The sequence below is a fragment of the Coregonus lavaretus genome (genome assembly GCF_964263955.1).
Source record: "Coregonus lavaretus genome assembly, chromosome: 19".
Taxonomy (NCBI): Eukaryota; Metazoa; Chordata; class Actinopteri; order Salmoniformes; family Salmonidae; genus Coregonus; species Coregonus lavaretus.
In genome coordinates, this window is record NC_140006.1 from 15159058 (window position 1) to 15178821 (window position 19764).

Below are 19764 nucleotides of genomic sequence, written 5' to 3' on the forward strand. Positions count from 1 at the left end.
CCCTACGAGGTCCAGAGCCTGCTGGTTTTATGTTCTACCTGATAATTAATTGCACACACCTGGTGTCCCATGTCTAAATCAGTCCCTGATTAGAGGGCCTCAGTAAGAGTGAAAGTGACCAATTAGACCTCAAGTTTGACTCTAAATGAGATTTGATCTGATTCAATACTAATTTCCATTAATCTGACCAAATACATACAGTATACGTTTACATTTAGATAAGGCTATGGCCATTTGAGAATAGACCACCAGGTGTACAGTATTGTGCATTGGATTGTGTCAAATAAAAGAATGCACTGTAAAACTCAAGACAGAAAAGCAGGCTTCTTTACCTGTCAAAATATTTTGAATATTAATTAGGGGGGGTGATGCAACTAAAGGGGTGGAGAAAGACGCAGGGGGCCACTGGTGTATTCAACAATGGCATGAGCATGGTGTAAATTTGAGAAATTTCACAGAATAATGTCAGTCTTGTGTAGGCTAATGACTTAATCTAATTATGTTCAAATGTTGTTGAGTAGGTACCTGATTGGTGTTTGCAGTTGTTCGGATTGGAATTAACTTTTTACCTCATGCATCTGTCAGGTATGGACTATGGATTCCTGGAGAGAGTGAGAGTTAGAAAAATTTGAACACTAAACTGAAAACATTTTTTTGAATGTAACTAAATATTTTGGACATAGTTATACAGTGGAAAATGTGTACACAATTCGTGGGCTCCTGGAAATAAATTGAACTGGTTGGGTTTGATTGGCAAAAACGTAGCCTCTTTTAGAATCCATGAGTGAAATACTTACACACTCGTCTATCTTTAACATGTAGGCTCAGCATTCCCTGCCTGTGACTGTTATCAGCACCTCACAACCCTGAGCTGCACATTCCACTCCCCATCCCCCACACCCTTACCCTACGAGGTCCAGAGCCTGCTGGTTTTATGTTCTACCTGATAATTAATTGCACACACCTGGTGTCCCATGTCTAAATCAGTCCCTGATTAGAGGGGAACAATGAAAAAATTCAGTGGAACTGGATTCGAGGTCCAGAGTTGCGTTTGAGGGGTCTAGGGAGTACCATAAACCTTATATAATGTATTCTTGTAACAACATCCTCCTTTTGAATACCCATAATTAATATGAAAGAAAACATCTCAAATTCAGGGGCAATATATGAGCATAGACCTCAGCAAGAGTGAAAGTGACCAATTAGACCTCAAGTTTGACTCTAAATGAGATTTGATCTGATTCAATACTAATTTCCATTAATCTGACCAAATACATACAGTATACGTTTACATTTAGATAAGGCTATGGCCATTTGAGAATAGACCACCAGGTGTACAGTATTGTGCATTGGATTGTGTCAAATAAAAGAATGCGCTGTAAAACTCAAAAGACAGAAAAGCAGGCTTCTTTACCTGTCAAAATATTTTGAATATTAATTAGGGGGGGTGATGCAACTAAAGGGGTGGAGAAAGACGCAGGGGGCCACTGGTGTATTCAACAATGGCATGAGCATGGTGTAAATTCGAGAAATTTCACAGAATAATGTCAGTCTTGTGTAGGCTAATGACTTAATCTAATTATGTTCAAATGTTGTTGAGTAGGTACCTGATTGGTGTTTGCAGTTGTTCGGATTGGAATTAACTTTTTACCTCATGCATCTGTCAGGTATGGACTATGGATTCCTGGAGAGAGTGAGAGTTAGAAAAATTTGAACACTAAACTGAAAACATTTTTTTGAATGTAACTAAATATTTTGGACATAGTTATACAGTGGAAAATGTGTACACAATTCGTGGGCTCCTGGAAATAAATTGAACTGGTTGGGTTTGATTGGCAAAAACGTAGCCTCTTTTAGAATCCATGAGTGAAATACTTACACACTCGTCTATCTTTAACATGTAGGCTCAGCATTCCCGAATAGTCCCACTACAAGTCGGAACGTTGAACAAAAAATCGTTTCAATTTACTTTACCTGTTGTCTGGCGATTTTGTATCTATGGTGGAAGTAATCTGATACAAAATATCAACAGGGAAGTGTTATCAACCCGACCTACAGTACACTGGTCTGTATATCGGTTTGTATTTCCAGTTTTGTTTTCAATACTGATGCACTTTGCGTTTGACAAAGCGAGCCTAACCGAACCACAGAACAAACAGCAAACACTTCCAGCTGATTGCGAGGAAACGCGCTTTGGTGGACTACATTCGGTTACATTCGGCTATTGTTTACATATTGTGCGTCACGTGCAATGCCTCAAGAGATTTAAAATACAAGTGACAGAACCTGCGCAAAATTTCGGGTAAACAACATCTCCACCTCCTACCACCAAAAAGTCCAACAACATGTACAACAGGGAAAGGAAGTGTAAATATAATTGTATTAAGAATTCTGTCTTGTAGAGACTATTGCGTCTTTTTTATGGCAACTTCGGTCAGACTGAAAAGCCATGGAGTAACCATGGGAAGTGTATTAAATCAAGCAAAAACGAAGAGAGACGAACACCTGACGCACTGCCAACCTGACGCACAGCCTGTCTACCTGCCTCTGCCGTAAACAGCGCTAGGACTGAATCTTTTTGCTTCAATACACTTCAATTGCACTATAAGTGGCACCAGTTTACTCTCATATTTCTAATAATGATGAGATGACAAAAAATGAATTATTTCATAACATTTTGAAGCTTGTAGTTCAACGTTGATATTGTGAGGGCTGGTGAATCGAGGAATGAAGTTACCTGTCTGGGACCAGAGCCAGTCGGAGGCAGCGTGGTTGGTGCTATGGGCATTTGGTAAGATTTGAGAATGGGTTTAAAAAAAATATATATATATATAATAGCTTTTATAATATCTGTGTGTGTATTTTAGTTGCATACCATGACACTATTAGGAAAGGGAGTGGTGGTGACAAGTGCTGAACAACACTCACCACCACATAAATGTGGTAGAGTAACATTCTTCTTTGGAAAACAAAAAAAACACAGGCTATTTCCCTGCATCTTTTGTTTTGATTGATTAGTAATGAGTAAGTTTTTGTAGCATGTATAGGCCTATACCTGTGTTAAAAGTAGACTTCCTTTGAGGTCAGTAAGTGCACTTTTTGTCAGTATGTTTGTGTTAATGGCCTTAGCATGACTGTCAAACTGAGGTGTGATAATGGTAAATGTCATGAACAGGAAAAGCAAGAAAAACAGCATTGTGGCTCACACTCTACCTCTGTGTGTGTGTGTGTGTGTGTGTGTGTCTGTCTGTTTCCCACTCTCCCCTGTCTGTAAAATAGGTCACAGAGTCCCTTTTTTATGTTGACTATAAATAAGTGTGAGCCTGTGTGTGAGAAAAAGTTTGTTTGCATTCCTTTGTGTGTCCGAGGGGTCTGTGTCCTTGTTCTTGTGTGGTTGAAATTTATAGAATGGCTCATAGTATATGCCATGGTCTCTTATCTACAGGTGTAATCATTCATGAGTGAAGGAATCATTAATGACAGACTGTCTATCCACCCAGACATTTCAAAGGGCAATGTTTGTTCTTGTTTATTATGGTGATTATGCATTACTCTTTCTCACACCCCTTCTCTCACCCTTTTCTCTCTCTCTCTCATACAGCAGCGTGTGTGAGGGGTGGGTTTGTGGAGCCTCCTCCATCCTTCTCCCTGCGTTCCTTGACGGAGGCTGAGACGCGGCTGCCCTGTCAGTTTCAGGTTCAGGAGGACGAGCAGGTAGTTCAGGTCAGCTGGATCAAGGAGCTACCTGATGGCACCAAGGAACATATCATCACCGTCCACCGCACAGAGGGACACACAGGTTGGTACACCATGCCCTCACCAACTCACACATCTTAATCACTATCATAATGTTGTTTTCATGCATTTGTCTGCAATGACTGTAATGTTTACCTGAAACAAAACCATGTCTCTGTCTCTCTCTGTTAGAGTTTGGGCGGTATTCTGGAAGAGTGAGGTTTGAGAGCAGTCGCCCCATGGTGAACTCTGCTCTGCTCATCCTGATCACTGAGGAGTCTGATGAGGGGAAATACATCTGTCACATCAGCACATTCCCCTATGGGAACTTCGAGAGGAAGCTGTCACTCACTGTGTGGAGTAAGACTAATTTATTTCACCATCCTCCTTTTCATCCTAGTTGTAAACCAAGTTACTATTTTCATTGTTATAGATTTTAGTCATTTAGCAGACACTCTTATCCAGAGCGACTTACAGTTAGTGAGTGCATAATTTTTTTTTTTTTCATACTGGTCCCCCGTGGGAAACGAACCCACAACCCTGGCGTTGCAAACGCCATGCTCTACCAACTGAGCTACACGGGACATAGTCATTTCCACTGAAGGAACTCTCTCAGTTCTGACTGACCAAAGCCTTACTTAAAAACTAAATTTACCTGCATAAAATGCAATCTAATATAGCTCAGCTTGACCGTGCCCTTCTACCTCCCTTCCTCCCCAGCCTTCCCCATCTCCTCTCTGGACCCGGTGGTTCTGGAGGAGGGCCAGTCCTTCCGCGTGGCTGCCTCCTGCCGCTCCGTGGCCCGCCCTCCACCCCGCCTGACCTGGGACACGGACCTCCCTGGCCAGGCCCAGAACCGCAGCTCAGAGAGCGGGGCCGTGTCTACCCACTTCTCCCTGCACCCCCTGAGGAGCATGAATGGCATGCGGTTGGACTGCCTGGTCTGGCACCCTGCTCTGGAACAACCCCGCAGGATCAGCAACCGCCTGGTGGTGCAATGTGAGTTTACCCTCAGCTGTCACCATGGGAAGGTGGTAACTAGATGGCCATGCTAGGATGGATTAAAGTGAAAATGTTTGTGTTGATAGTTCCCCCAGATGCATCTGTCACCGGCTTTGATGGAAACTGGTACATGGGACTGAAGGGAGTTGAACTCCGATGTGAGTCTGGAGGAAACCCCAAACCAAAAAACTTCACCTGGACCAGGTATTACCTGTCTGTCTGACTTACTGTCTTTGTTTCTGTCTATGCATTATTTGCCTAATGTAACACACTGCATTATAAAATATACTATACATATACTGGCGTGAACAATATACACACACACACAGTTTTGTATTGCTATCCTTATGGGGACCAAATAATTGATTCCATCCAAAATCCTATTTTCCCTAACCTAACCATAAGCCTAACCTTAATCCCAAACCCCTAACCCTAAAACTATACCTAACCCTAATTCCTAACCCTAACCGTAACTCCTAACCCTAACCTTAATTCTAACCCTAAGCCTAATTATAATCCTAACCCTAAGCCTAAAATATCATTTTTTCTTGTGTGGGGACCAGCAAAAAATTTTACTATCCTTGTGAGGACTTCTGGTACCCACAAGGATAGTTAAACAAAAACATACACACACACACACACACACACACACACACACACACACACACACACACACACACACACACACAAAGAAGAGTATGTCAATTAGGAGGGTGCCTTTCTCTCTTTGTTCCATTCAAGATGAAATAAAAGACATCGTGTCCAGTTACAGAATAAGAAAACCGATTGGGAGAGAGACATTTTCACACGTGTGAGGGAGCCAGGGAGGGAGGAGGAAGAGTTGGAGGCGCATCTTAAGCACTTAATCATAGTGACTCACTTTAAATATCACTCTAATACGCAGTAAAACACAGGGTCTGCACATAATTAAAGATTATTCTGCAAGCTTTACAATACTGACAGAACACACAATTAAATACTCACTATTGCAGTATGATAAAAATCCATGAGTCCGTTTCTGCAGTAGTTAGATATAATTGAAGGAGATATACTTTCCAAAATTGCTCTAAATGTATATAAAGTATCATATTTAGCATGTTGCTAAAAACGTAATGCATTTTAATGAAAAGAAACAGGATCCTGACCACTTGGTGATAGGGTTTCCCTATCAGTAGTATTATTCTCAAACATATATTCAATGTCAGATGTAATCTCTGGCGTTAATTCCATTATGAAGGATTGGTTAGAAGGTTGGGCTGAGTGAGAACAGAAATGTGAGAAGCTCCTTGTTGGGGTGAGCAATAAACTGGTAGCCCGGCTGGGCACAGTGAAACTAGGGCAACATGAGCCCTCTCAGTGGACCTAGTTCCTGGTGGGGTCAGATACTGGCTCGCTATTAAACTCCCTGGGACATCTGAGCTTATTCAGGGGCCTCTTACTTCATAGTAGGCTCAAATCCCAAGCCAAGCTGTATTTTTCTATTCAGATCAATAGGAGCAGCAATTAAACTGATTTTACAAGTGAATGCAAATGGTTGGTTTCCCTTTAGTCAACCTGATACAACGAAAATGTATTTAGCTAAAAACAGTGTTGTGTTCGAGACCATCTAAAGCGAGACCGATTCAAGACCAAGACCGGAGCAAATCGAGTCCGAGTCAAGACCAAGACCGGTGGGGGGGTGGGGGGGTGGCGAGACCGAGTCAAGACCGAGACCGGAAGGGGCACACCCGTCGCTATGGGCGGGCCATAGGGGGCCGGGCCCGCCCCCAAAAATGCTTGTGCCCCCCCCCCACTTGAGGGAATTTATTATTAAATATACGTACTTTAGGCTAATAATAATTGTGCCCTGCCCTCCCATGCATTTCATATGGCCCCCTTAAGACTGAGGTCTGGCGACGGGTCTGGGAAGGGGGACAAGGGGTCCGAGACCAAGTCAAGACCTAGACCAGAAAAATGCGAGTCCAATTCAAGACCATGATTGTAATTTTGTCAAATCACCACCATAATAAGAGTTAAAAATGTCCAGTATTTCTGTGTTCATATTTCAGAACAACATATGGATTCTTTAGTCATTCAGAATAGTGAAAGAATGCATTCTGAGGGAAATAGAGCCACTCTACTAATTATTACTAACCCAAACACAGTGGGGAACAATTGGCCTTCTACGCCTTCAGAGAAGGGCTAAGGATTTATAAAATAATTATAATCATATAATTATAATTTGTAAGTCGCTCTGGATAAGAGCGTCTGCTAAATGACAAAAATGTAAATATAATTATATTATTATTTTCAAAGATGTTCTGATTTAATCTCTTCAGTTTGTGTTGGAAAGGAAAGGGTTAACGCTGAAGAGAAAAAAATATCCAATCAGGATTTTTCTTTGCTGGTCTCTGGGGAGATAAATCTAGCTAGCTAAATCAGCCTTTGGCTAGGCCATCAGAAGCTACAGTAGATAAAGGCATCTGCCATTCAACTGTATTAGGGCAAACTTTTGGAGTGACAGTGGAATCAACCAATCACATTTTGACTTAATGGAGGGACAATTTGTACAAATATGAATGGAAACTTCTGTCTTCTTTAAGGTCAACATGTCACTGCGCAATATCGAGCAGTAGTTTTCCCACGGTCTAGCTAGCTAACTTTTGTTGTCGGCTAGTTTGCAGTGGCTGCAGCAGGTGTTATCAAAGAGGATGTTGTTGATAATTTGTTAGCTTCTCCCTTTTCAAGAATAACTTTAAACAAGAAGTTAAGTTTCAAATGATCATTATATGGTGAGTGGAACTGTGTTTTTTTTATTGCAGCGCGCTTGCTGTTGTTAGCCATCTCTTTGAAAATAACTTATGTGTGTGAAACATTGTTGCATTTAAAGTGGAACTGACAGCATTTTAGCATCATGAAATCTTGTAAAAATTACACCCCCAGGAAGAAATCGGACACTTAGATATGGTCATTTTCACGTTTTCATAAATTCTTAGAATGTTTGGGAATGATGTATACTAAGGCATTTGTGAAAATTCTATAGCAACATAGAGAGGGAAAGCAGCCGTGCGTTTGGACAATTAATAGACACTGCAGCAAATAAAACTGAGTGTCCAACCAGGCCCATCCATGTATACGCCCCTGATGCAAACAGTGCATGATGACAATTGCACATCACAAATAGCCTACTAACCAACACTTCAGACAAACTTTTTCAATACCTGGTTTGCATACCCGTTGTTGCCTTAGTTAGCATTTACTGGTAAATATCATAAATTGAAATTTCTTTCCTACCCTACCGGCTACTGATGTCATTCTTCTGTGAGTTGCTCCATGCCAAAACCAGTTAAGAGCTGCACACTCTTGCTGCCTGCAGATGATATTCCTGCAGATGATATTGGTATTACGGTTGCTGTCCTTTCAGAATCACGAACTTGTCACACACTGAAGGCCTATAAGTTCGCCACTGCGCAAACATCACTGTAATAGATATAAAGACTATTAAGATATTCATGTTTCAAGAAAGGAGTGTATATATTTGGCCTGGCGAAGTGGTTTTATGCGCTGACTGAATGGAAGCTGATAATTATGAGTTTTTTACTCCGCTGGCTTCGGGAAAAAATTACGAGTCCTCATTTTCCGAGATCGAGTCAAGACCGAGTACAAATGTATCTGACACCGAGCCAAGACCGATTCAATATGTGGTCTCGAGTACTCCAACACTGGCTAAAACACCTCACCAACGCACGCTGACCTATTGTTTTTATTTAATTGTAGGTTACTACTGTGTAGCTTAGCTGACATTCTTGTCAGAGCTTTATATTCTGGAAGTTTCTAGTTGAACAAAAGGCTTTTAATGTTGTTGTTTTTCCATGATTTGAATTGAGAATTGACCAACCTTGCCCTTACAAAAAAAGTTTTGAAACTGCAGTAAAAGTGCAGTAACTGCAGTCAACTGTGGTATTTTGGACACAGTAATTGCAGAATAACTGCAGTGTACTGCAGTTGAACTGCACTCTGACTGCAATATTTTTTTCGTAAGGGTGCCCACTGTGTCTGCCTTCATGGACATTGCCATTGTTTCATGCAGCGAGTCTGCTATTCCATTAGTCATGATGAGTATGTTGAGTAGGTTACATGATTACATTGTTGAGAAGTTTAGTATTAATGTGGGCATTCTTGTTTTCTGCTATTCTTTAATCCCCTGTATCTGTGTATTTTGTCTCCATCTTCAGGGATGGTAAGGCTCTGCCAGATGGCCTGACTGTGGATGGAGAAAGGCTTCTGTTTGGCCGAGCCCTGAGACAGAATGACACTGGAGTTTATGAATGTGTGGTGAACAACGGTGTTGGGACAAGGAAAGTAGAATATAACATCACAGTTACAGGTAAGGGGCAATGTTACTCCTGTATTTTGGGGAGATCTGAACAGAAAAACATAACACTGGTCACACTACGCCTGGTAATTGATTGGTAATATTTGTGTAACATTGCTACCCCCTTGTGATAATAATCTGAAATACAGATCTCACTAAAGTTGCAATAAAACTGCATTTTATAGACATGGCACTGCAATCGCTACCTTTGTTTTTCTGTGTTTACAATTTTGTGTGCATTTCCTCTTTCCGTCCCACTCCCTCACACAGAGACATCGCAGAGTGTGCAGGAAATGATCGTTGACACTCTAGTGATGATCATTATAGGTCTGGCTGCTGGGGTGTTGGTCATCATCATGATCATCATGATCATTTTAGTCAACCGATACCAAAGACGCAAAAACAGCAAATTAGAGATGGAGCTTAGCAAAAGGATGTGAGTTGATTTCCATAATACTTTGAACCCCCCTTCCCTATCCTTACATACTCAAATCCCCCTCTGTTTCTGAAATGCTCTCTTTCATAGGTTAGAAATCAACACTCTCTCCAGACAGGCCTCCTCCAGGAGACTCAACTCTGTCAGCACAGACCCCAGAGGACAGGTGCAGAGTACTTTAAATTCAAACACTTGTTTGCTCTTATTTCCAGTTATCTATCATTTTCAGTTATTAGTTATCATCTACTTGTGAATGTGTGTCTGCCAGCAATAATGATAGTATTTTTCTACTTTTTACCCCACCCACAGAATGAAGACTATACACTACTCAGACTAGACGGTAGAATGAAAAACAGCCTAATGTCCCTTGAGGTGAGAGTTCAATAAAAGCTTCAACACTATTATACATTTACAACATATTATGAACAGTGTCATATGGATTTATTCATTGATGTTTAATCTGTGGATTATTGTGATCCCTCTCGTTAGGACCATCCCATCTACAAAGGCAGTCAATCCACCCTTGGTGGGAGGTGGGGGACGGTTGGAAAGGGTGATTTGGACCCCCTAGGCCGTCCCGTCCTGTACCAGTCTAGCTGGCGCGAGTGCAGAGAGAGTATGAGGGGGGCTGAGATGGAGGGAGAAAGGGAAGAGCGCAGACGAAGGGTGGAGTCGTACCTAAAGAGCAGCAATATGTCCCTGGTGTGTATTTGTGTCCGAGATAGGAAAAGGATACGTGAAATTTGAAAATGCACACTAAGTTTACTCTGTAATAACTGAAGGCCTATCTGTTTCTCTTCATGCCTCGCAATATGTGGCTCTCTATTTCTCAGGACTCTGGCCTTCCTTCCTCCCTTGTCCCCATGAAGCCCCAGGACGGCAGTGTGGGGCCCACAGACATCCCCCCAATGCTCAGCGACCTGGGTGGCCAGAGGGAGGGCGTGACCGAAGGGGAAGACTGGGGCCACAGACAGGACATGCTGGAGGTTGACGAGGCTGACTGTGACACCAGTTCATACTCGATCTCAGAGGCACTCTCCAACCACTTCCACTACAGCAACGGGTTCCTGCGGCCCAAACCGCACTCCAACGCCATCCTCCTACACCCCAGAGGACAGATCATCTAGACAGGGGTGGAAGGAGTTGGTTGAAAAGGGAACTGCCCTCCGCTCGATCCGAACACAATGGTCATGGAGGCCTGTTAGATTGCAGCATCACTTTGTGTCAACTGTAAACCTAGTCTTGTCTAAGCACTTATTAGTTGTGCTTATGCTGTCATTTCAGCTAACATTATAGTTCTGATATACTAAATATACCCTACCCTTGTGCGTTAATGTTATTTTCATGTTTATTTCTATTTTTAAAAATCAAAAGGGCTCAAAGTTTGAGAGAACTCTCATGTTTATTCATAAAAATGTATGCACTGATAAAAGCATGTCCACTGTCGTGTTTCTCTCCAGATGTGTTAGTCTCTGGCATAGTTTTAAAAAGACGATGGAGATCCGGCTCTTGATAACATTGTTCCTTTTTAAAAGGTTACAAGCAGGAGGCTGTGATCCCTCCCTGCAGTATATTAGCACCACTAGTGTAACAGTTGTGGTAGGGTTTCACTGCTCTCACTTCACAAAATAGGAAGACAAAAGTAACACACTACTGCTTTCTGCAAGTGTCTTGACTGTCTTCTCATAAACTCTCTGTTCTCAGTCATTAGAAAATGTTTGTCAATAGCTAGGTTTCCATCCAATTGGTGACAGATTTTCATGTGAATATTCTAGAATCCGCATAAAATATTTGTATTTCCAACCAGTGTGTTTCCATTGTTTTCATGTACCGAATAAAAATCTAAAGTTCAATGTGTTTCCATCACATTTTCATCTACTGATAGTTTGGTCACAAAAACTGTTGCGTTAAATTGCAAATATGCCTACTCTGGTCTTGGCATGTGCGCTCTAGCCAACAGCTCGCAGATACAGTGTGGGTAAGCTCTGTGGGTAGGGTACTCTACATGATGAGATTATTATGGATATTTTTATTTGTCAAACAGCAGTCAAGCGTTGATCATAATGTCACCAGTATAAGACCCTCTATATTTATTGGAAAGGAGCATCAAGATCACCGTGCTCTTTCACCACCCTCCCACTGGGCAGACATAATTTCAACATATAGTTTATATTTACATTGGGTTGAGATGTCAACTAACGCAAATTCAACGTGAAATGTCACAATGTCATTAGATTTAGGTTAAAAGTTGAATGAACGCAATCGGTTTTCCATGTTGATTCAACATCATCAGATTGAATTTTTTGTTGAAATGACATAGAAGCAATGATGCAACCAGTTTTTGCCTTGTGGGCTGAGAAGTTCATAACTAATTTCATCTGTAGCCTAATAAACTGCATGGTTTCCCATGTCGTAGTGGGAGGACCACATACCATATCATCGTGTGACTCCAAGTTTACTTTGATATGATGGTTATTCAATTAATATTTGCGGATAAAGGCGTTTCCACTTCCATTTATCGCATAATACATTTTACAGACACAAAAAGGTAGAACAAACAAATTATCTGTCGGAATTGATGAAATTGTACCAAAACTTCCTATTTCCATCACAGTTGTCGTGATTTAAAAAAAATATTGTATGACTTTACTCGCATAAAAACTGGATGGAAACGTGGTTAATGAGGTTGTGTTTCATAATGTGTGGGGCGGGCCCCAGCTGGTTTCTCTAGAATGTTCTTAGTTGTCTCTTCATGGTGATACTCTGTAGCTCAGCTGGTAGAGCACGGCGCTTGTAACACCAAGGTAGTGGGTTCGATCCCCGGGACCACCCATACACAAAAATTTATGCACGCATGACTGTAAGTCGCTTTGGATAAAAGCATCTGCTAAATGGCATATTATTATTATAACCATCAGTAGACTGTTTGCTTTGTTCTGAGGCCCCTGTGTACTCGCTGGTGTGTGCGGAGATTACTCTGCTGAGCAAAACTCCTCCCACATGTCACACAGTTGTACGGTTTCTCTCCCGTATGAATCCGTTGATGCATCTCCAAGTGGCTGACCCAGTCAAAGCTCTTTCCGCAGTAGGTGCAAACAAAGCGCTTCTCTCCTGCTGGGGTTCCCCGTGGGGCTACTTTTGCGGAGTTGAAACCATTTGGGGCAAACGAGAATACGTTGTTTAGCCAAACGTTGGAATATGCTGCACCCTCATTGGCTCGCGTTTGTTTGTCTGACGGCACTCTGGTAGTTGTTCCATCCTCCCTTCTCTCTGGGTGCATAGTTTGCTCTCTGTGCTGACCTGGTTGTGCCTGAACCAAATCTGTAGGGGTCCTACTTCGGTGATTCCAAACAGACTGTGCTCGCATCTCTTCTTTCATTAGTCTGTTAATGTACCCCATCTCTGATGATGGATCGCTATCCAGACCCTGCACAGCACTTTGAATAAGCTGTATGTCTGTATTGAGATCCTGTGTATATTGTTCTGTACCATAAGAGCAATCTGGACCCTCAGAGTCAAAGTTGCTCTCTGATACAGACGCCCACAGCTGACTCTCTCGGTCATTCATGGCAAACTCAGTTTCCTGATGATCTGATCTCTCTGTGCCATGTTCACTTCCTGATGTATGTAGTGAAATAACGTCATACTCCTCCTCTTGCTCTGTCTTCACCACTAATTCTAGTCCACTACCCTTCTGATCTCTGTGGCCAGACCTGTCCTGTTCATTGAGCCCCTCTACTTCTGCAAGTGGCTGTGGTCTATTTTCATCCAGTTGGTCATCTTTAGGTGTGAAAACTTTGTCTCTGGCGGTCTGCTCAAATGAAGTCCTTTCACCAGCACCCTTATCAGACCCCTTGGACCCTAGGAAAGGTTTAAATGAACTGTCAGTATATGTCAAAATCAATGTAAAAGTTCAGAGAGCACTGAACAATTGAACAAGGTCAACAACTGAAATCCATTATCTACACTAGCTAGGCATAAATGATTGTCAGTCATATTGTTAATACTTGATATATTTTTGCAGAATTTACCCTTGAGTTGAGATGGACAGCAACACATTTCAGATAGCTCTACTCAAATGCCCCGTTCAAGTGCTAGTCGGAACTAGGAAAGTCGGAAATGTCCACCTTGCTAACTGATTGTAGTAACACATCATCAAGTTGGCCATTTCCGAGTTTCCTAGTTCCGACTAACATGTGAACATAGCATAAACCTGAACCAGTTCCTGGGCTTGGGGAGAAGCTTAATATGACGACCTCTCCTCTGACGCCCAGGATCCTTCAATTCAAATGCTGCGTTCATATGTTGGTAGGAAACTCGGACATTTCCGACTTGCTGGTCGTTGAACGCGGCACGTGTATAACGACAACAGTTAGCGTGTCGTAAATGTCCGAGTTTCCTAGTTCCGACTTGCAATAGAACGCGGCAAAAGCCCCATTAACCAGGTCTGCGAATGTTATGTCAAAATAGGTTCTGTACTCACCAAAATATGGAGTTTCGCAGAGCAATTAGTCATTACTGCCGTTGTGCACTTCCAATAAAATCAATGACCTTTCGGAATATTGTAATGTTGGTGGATCAGCCTGCGAGGCAGTAGTAATGTGTGATTTTATTGGAGGTGCCGACGGTGGATTTGCCGCATGCGGTCAAAAACGAAATAAATTGTGTTATTTACCTTTTTTGAAAGTACATATCGTGCATAAGGGCAGTAATGACTATAGTTGCTCTGCGAAACTACATATTTTGCTGAGTACCGAACGTATTTTTTTTTTTTACATAATAACGTTTGTAGAGCTGGTTAATGGGTCTTTAAATTTAAGTATCCTGGGCGTCAGAGCAGTGCTCGTCATATTTATCGTCTCCTCAAGCCCATGTACTGGTTCATTCTAAACTCAGCTAGCTAGTACAGTCTTAGCAATATAATCCATTGATTTTATTTATATGGGTACAGTGAACACGAGCTGGCTCACCCTGCTCTGTTCTGGTGGAAGACAAAGGGCATGTGGAAGAACAGCCTGCCTCTCGCGCTTTGGACGGCGTCGTTTGCCGTTCGTTCTCCATAAACAATAATCTCCGTTTCAACGTTTCGATTTCATTTTCTCTACGACACATTTCTAAGCGTAAAACAGCAAACCCATCATCGAACATTTTACTTATTTCTGCAACTGCAGCTTTGGCTAACACATCCATAACCGAGGTTAACTTGGTCTGAAAAGTAACACAATTGGTTATATTCTCCTGGAACAACATTTTATCTGACTAGTGTTATGTTTCTAAAGATAATGTTCAGTCGGAAAAGACAATAGCTAGCTAGCTAGCTAGCTACCAGAGACAGCTGGTTCCATGGAAGTCAGACACAGCTGCTATTGCGTTCGTGTCCTATGGGAGACACACCCAGTTAAGTATACATTTTTTCAAAGGTAAACGGCTTCAGTTAACTGTTAACCACTTTTGCTAGCTACCACTGATGGTGTTTTACTTCCGCGACAACAAAGGATGGGAGAAGCGCGTGGTCATATGAGCATTAAAGAATCCTACGGTGTCCGTAGAGGACATAAATAGACCGCGAGCTCACCTGTCTTTTCTGTAGCCAGATACATGGCACAGGCACATAATACTGTCATGGAGGCCTGCTACTCACTCAAGTGAACTGAATTTGGATACAGTTGGACTGAAGAGTGAGTGTTAGGCAACCTCATGTTCACTTTAATTGCAATTTTCTAGGTTGACTTTGTCTTTTTTTTTTACATCAGCATTGCCTTATATACAGTCATGGTCAAAAGTTTTGAGAATGACACATACTAATTTTCACAAAGTCTGCTGCCTCAGTTTTGATGATTGCTTTGCCTCATGGTGAAATCCCTGAGCGGTTTCCTTCCTCTCCTGAACTGATTTAGGAAAGACGCCTGTATCGTTGTAGTGACTGGGTGTATTGATACACCATCCAAAGTGTAATTAATAACTTCACCATGCTCAAAGGGATATTCAAATTATATATATTTTTACCCATCTCCCAATAGGTGCCCTTCCTGGTCTTTGTGGTTGAATCTGTGTTTGAAATTCACTGCTCGACTGAGGAACCTTACAGATAATTGAATGTGTGTGGTACAGAGATGAGGTTGTCATTCAAAAATCACACAGCGTTGCACACAGCGTGAGTCCATGCAACTTATTATGTGACTTGTTAAGCACATTTTTTGTCCTGACCTTATTTATGCTTGCCATGACAAGGGGTTGAATACTTTTTCACTCAAGACATTTCAGCGTTTCATTTTTTATAAAAAACATAATCATCAAAAACATAATTCCACTTTGACATTATGGGGTATTGTGTGTAGGCCAGTGACAAAACATCTCAATTTAATCCATTTCAAATTCACGCAGTGTTATGTTTGGGGCAAATCAAATACAACACATTACGAAATACCACGCTCCATATTTTAATGTATAGTGGTGGCTGCATCATCTAATGGGTATGCTTTTAAAAGACTGGGGAGTTTTCAGGATAAAAAATTAACGGAATGGGGCTAAGCACAGGCAAAATCCTAGAGGAAAACCTGGTTCAGTCTGCTTTCTACCAGACACGGGGAGATGAATTCACCTTTCAGCAGGACAATAACCTAAAACACAAGGCCAAATCTACACTGGAGTTGCTTTGCTTACCAAGAAGACAGTGAATGTTCCTAAGTGGCCAAGTTACAGGTTTCACTTAAATCTGCTTGAAAGTCTATGGAAAGACCAGAAAACAAATTTGACAGATCTTGAACATTTCTGAAAATAATAATAGGCAAATGTTGCACAATCCAGGTGTGGGAAGCTCTTAGAGACTTACCCAGAAAGACTCAGAGCTGTAATCGCTGCTAACGGTGGTAGCTTAGTGGTTAAGAGCGTTGCGCCAGTAACCGAAAGGTCGCTGGTTCTAATCCCCGAGCCGACTAGGTGAAAAATCTGTCGATGTGCCCTTGAGCAAGGCACTTAACCCTAATTGCTCCTGTAAGTCGCTCTGGATAAGAGCGTCTGCTAAATGACTAAAATGTAAATGTATTGACTCAGGGGGTTGAATAATATATTAGTGTTTTTTATTTTATTTTTTATTTTACTAACTATTAAAAAAGTATTACACTTTGACATTAGAGTATTTTGTGTAGATCATTGAAAAAAATAAAAAAATAATTTCATTTTAATCCCACTTTGTAACACAACAAAATGTGGATGAAAGTCAAAGGGTGTGAATATTTTCTGAAGGCACTCTATATGTCCCACTATGTAAACATTATTTATGAGCCGAAGTGAAGATTGAACAAAATTGCAGCATCACTTTGTGTCAACTGTAAACCTAGTCTTGTTTAAGCACTTGTCTATGTCCCCCCCTTCCTAATATTGAGTTGCACCCCCTTTTACCCTCAGAACAGCATCAATTCGTCAGGGCTTGAACTCTACAAGGTGTCGAAAGCGTTTCACAAGGATGTTTGGCCCATGTTGACTCCAAGGCTTCCCACAGTTGTGTCAAGTTGGCTGTTTGTCTTTTGGGAGGTGGACCATTCTTGATACACATGGGAAACTGTTGAGCGTGAAAAACCCAGCAGCGCTGCAGTTCTTGACACAAACCAGTGTGCCTGGCACCTACTACCATACCCTGTTCAAAGGCACTTAAATATTTTGTCTTGCCCATTCACCCTCTGAATGGCACACATACACAATCCATATCTCAATTGTCTCAAGGCTTTAAAATCCTTCTTTAACCCGTCTCTTTCCCTTCATCTACACTGATTGAAGTGAATTTAACAAGTGACATCAATAAGGGATCATAGATTTCACTTGTATTCACCTGGTCAATCTATGTCTTGTTCTATAGTTGCCATGGCGCCCTAGTTGCAGCCTAAGCACAGAGCTCCTGTAAATGTGTACATATTTATACTGAACAAAAATAAATGTAACATGCAACAATTTCAAAGATTTTACTGAGTTACAGTTCATATAAGGAAATCAGTTAATTCAAATTAATTAATTAGGCCCTAATCTATGGATTCCACATGACTGGAAATACAGATATGCATCTGTGGTCAGAAATACCTTTAAAAAAAGGTAAGGGTGTGGATCAGAAAACCAGTTAGTATCTGGCTGTGCAAAGTTGCTGGATATTGATGGGAACTGGAACACGCTGTCGTACACATTGATCCAGAGCATGGATCAGAAAACCAGTCAATATCTGATGTAACCACCATTTGCCTCATGCAGCGCGACACATCTTCTTTTCATAGAGTTGATCAGGCTGTTGATTGTGGAATGTTGTCCCACTAATCCTCAATGGTTGTGCGAAGTTGCTGGATATTGGCGGGAACTGGAACACGCTGTCGTATACATCGATCCAGAGCATCCCAAACATGCTCAATGGGTGACATGTCTGGTGAGTATGCAGGCCATGGAAGAACTGGGGCATTTTCAGCCTCCAGGAATTGTTTACAGATCCTTGCGACATGGGGCAGTGCATTATCATGCTGAAACATGAGGTGATGGCAGCAGATGAATTGCACGACAATGGACCTCAGCATCTCGTCACGGTATCTCTGTGCATTCAAATGGCCATCGATAAAATGCAATTGTGTTTGTTGTCCGTAGCTTATGCCTTCCCATACCATAACCCTGGGGCACTCTGTTCACAACGTTGACATCAGCAAACCACTCGCCCACAAGACACCATACACGCGTCTGCTATCTGCCCGGCACAGTTGAAACCGGGATTCATCCATGAAGAGCACACTTCTCCAGCGTGCCAGTCGCCATCGAAGGTGAGCATTTGCCTACTGAAGTCGGTTAAGACGCCAAACTGCAGTCAGGTCAAGACCCTGTTGAGGACAACAAGCACATAGATGAGCCTCCCTGAGACGGTTTCTGACAGTTTGTGCCAAAATTCAGTTGTGCAAACCCACAGTTTCATCAGCTGTCCGGGTGGCTGGTCTCAGACGATTCCGCAGGTGAAGAAGCCGGATGTGTAGGTCCTGGGCTGGCGTGGTTACATGTGGTTTGCGGTTGTGAGGCCGGTTGGACATACTGCCAGATTCTCTAAAACGATGTTATGGTAGAGAAATTAACATTAAATTATCTGACAACAGCTCTGGTGGACATTCCAGCAGTCAGCATGCCAATTACACGGTCCCTTAAAACTGGAGACATCTGTGGCATTGTGTTGTGTGACAAAACTGCACATTTTAGAGTGGCCTTTTATTGTCCCCAGCATGCACCTGTGTAATGATTAGGTTGTTTAATCACCTTCTTGATATGCCACACCTGTCAGGTGGATGGATTATCTTGGCAAAGGAGAAATGCTCACTAACAGGGATGTAAAAAGATTTCAACATAAAATGTTTGAGAAATAAGCTTTTTGTGCATATGGAACATTTCTGGGATCTTTAATTTCAGCTCATGAAACATGGGACCAACACTTTACATGTTGCGTTTATATTTTTGTTCAGTGTAGTTATTTATTAGTTGTTTAATTGTTGATTTTTAATCAGATCTTTTTGATCACATTGAGTTTTATTGCATATATCTGGTATTTTTGATCCACGGATTTGCAGATTGACTGACAGGTTAACACTTTTTGGCTTGGCTAACTAGCTAGCTGGTTAATATTTTTGTTTGAAAAATGCATCTGGACACATTACCAGCTTTTTTGTTTCACCTGGCTGCCAATTCCTGATCTTCTGAGAACATCATTTGAGGAGTCGCCTGAAGTGTGAGGAATGGGAGATGGAATAATACAGCAGTGCTGAGACAGAGGGCTAGTAGTGAGGACGACTGGCTCCTGTTCTGAACTTGGTGTGGTGAGCTTTCTGTTGCCCAGAGCTGCTGAGGCATCACCCAAGTCGGTGCTACACAGAGTGGAAGAGAAGAAGCCCAGTGGCTATAAGAGTCAGGCTGTTCCCCAGACACGCCCTCGACAAGATAATCAACACACTCCATCTACCATCCTCTGACCAGCTCTCTCTGCTCAAGCCATGAACTGACCCTCTCCATCTTCAGAGGATGCAGCTTTCAAAGACTTGGCCTCTATTGGTTGACCTGTCATGATACATTGCTTCTTTGTTTTTTTGCTCTTGAAGCGCTTTGAGAATCTATGAAAAGCGCTATAGAAATGTAATACATTGTTATTATTATTATGGAAAGAGCAGGTGTTCTTAATGTTTTGTATAATCAGCATGTTTCAACAACAAAAAAAGGGCTCCAAGTTGAGAGA

The 19764-nt window shown here is 41.9% G+C and overlaps 2 protein-coding genes across 4 annotated transcripts; one reads left to right on the top strand and one right to left on the bottom strand.

Annotated features, from left to right (window-relative positions):
• The first annotated feature begins 1879 nt into the window (after positions 1–1879).
• On the top strand, positions 1880–11378 carry LOC311146157 (nectin-4-like). 2 transcript variants are annotated; one of them, XM_084182644.1, is made up of 11 exons: positions 1880–2791; positions 3602–3799; positions 3928–4095; positions 4456–4734; positions 4824–4941; positions 8952–9103; positions 9362–9527; positions 9618–9693; positions 9837–9899; positions 10017–10229; positions 10361–11378. In XM_084182644.1, the coding sequence occupies exons 1-11, from the start codon at positions 2728–2730 to the stop codon at positions 10652–10654; spliced, it is 1791 nt and encodes a 596-aa protein (XP_084038770.1). In that variant the 5' UTR covers positions 1880–2727; the 3' UTR covers positions 10655–11378. The 2 variants fall into 2 exon arrangements, with proteins under 2 accessions (XP_084038770.1, XP_084038769.1); XM_084182643.1 differs by having other exon boundaries at positions 2500–2791; positions 10310–11378.
• Positions 10914–14858, bottom strand: LOC311146159 (uncharacterized protein). Of its 2 annotated transcripts, XM_084182647.1 has the most exons (3): positions 14498–14858; positions 12440–13388; positions 10914–12290 (listed from the first exon to the last, which is right to left on the bottom strand). In XM_084182647.1, the coding sequence occupies exons 1-2, from the start codon at positions 14775–14777 to the stop codon at positions 12442–12444; spliced, it is 1227 nt and encodes a 408-aa protein (XP_084038773.1). In that variant the 5' UTR covers positions 14778–14858; the 3' UTR covers positions 10914–12290; positions 12440–12441. The 2 variants fall into 2 exon arrangements, with proteins under 2 accessions (XP_084038773.1, XP_084038772.1); XM_084182646.1 differs by having other exon boundaries at positions 11553–13388.
• Between the last annotated feature and the right edge of the window lie 4906 nt (positions 14859–19764).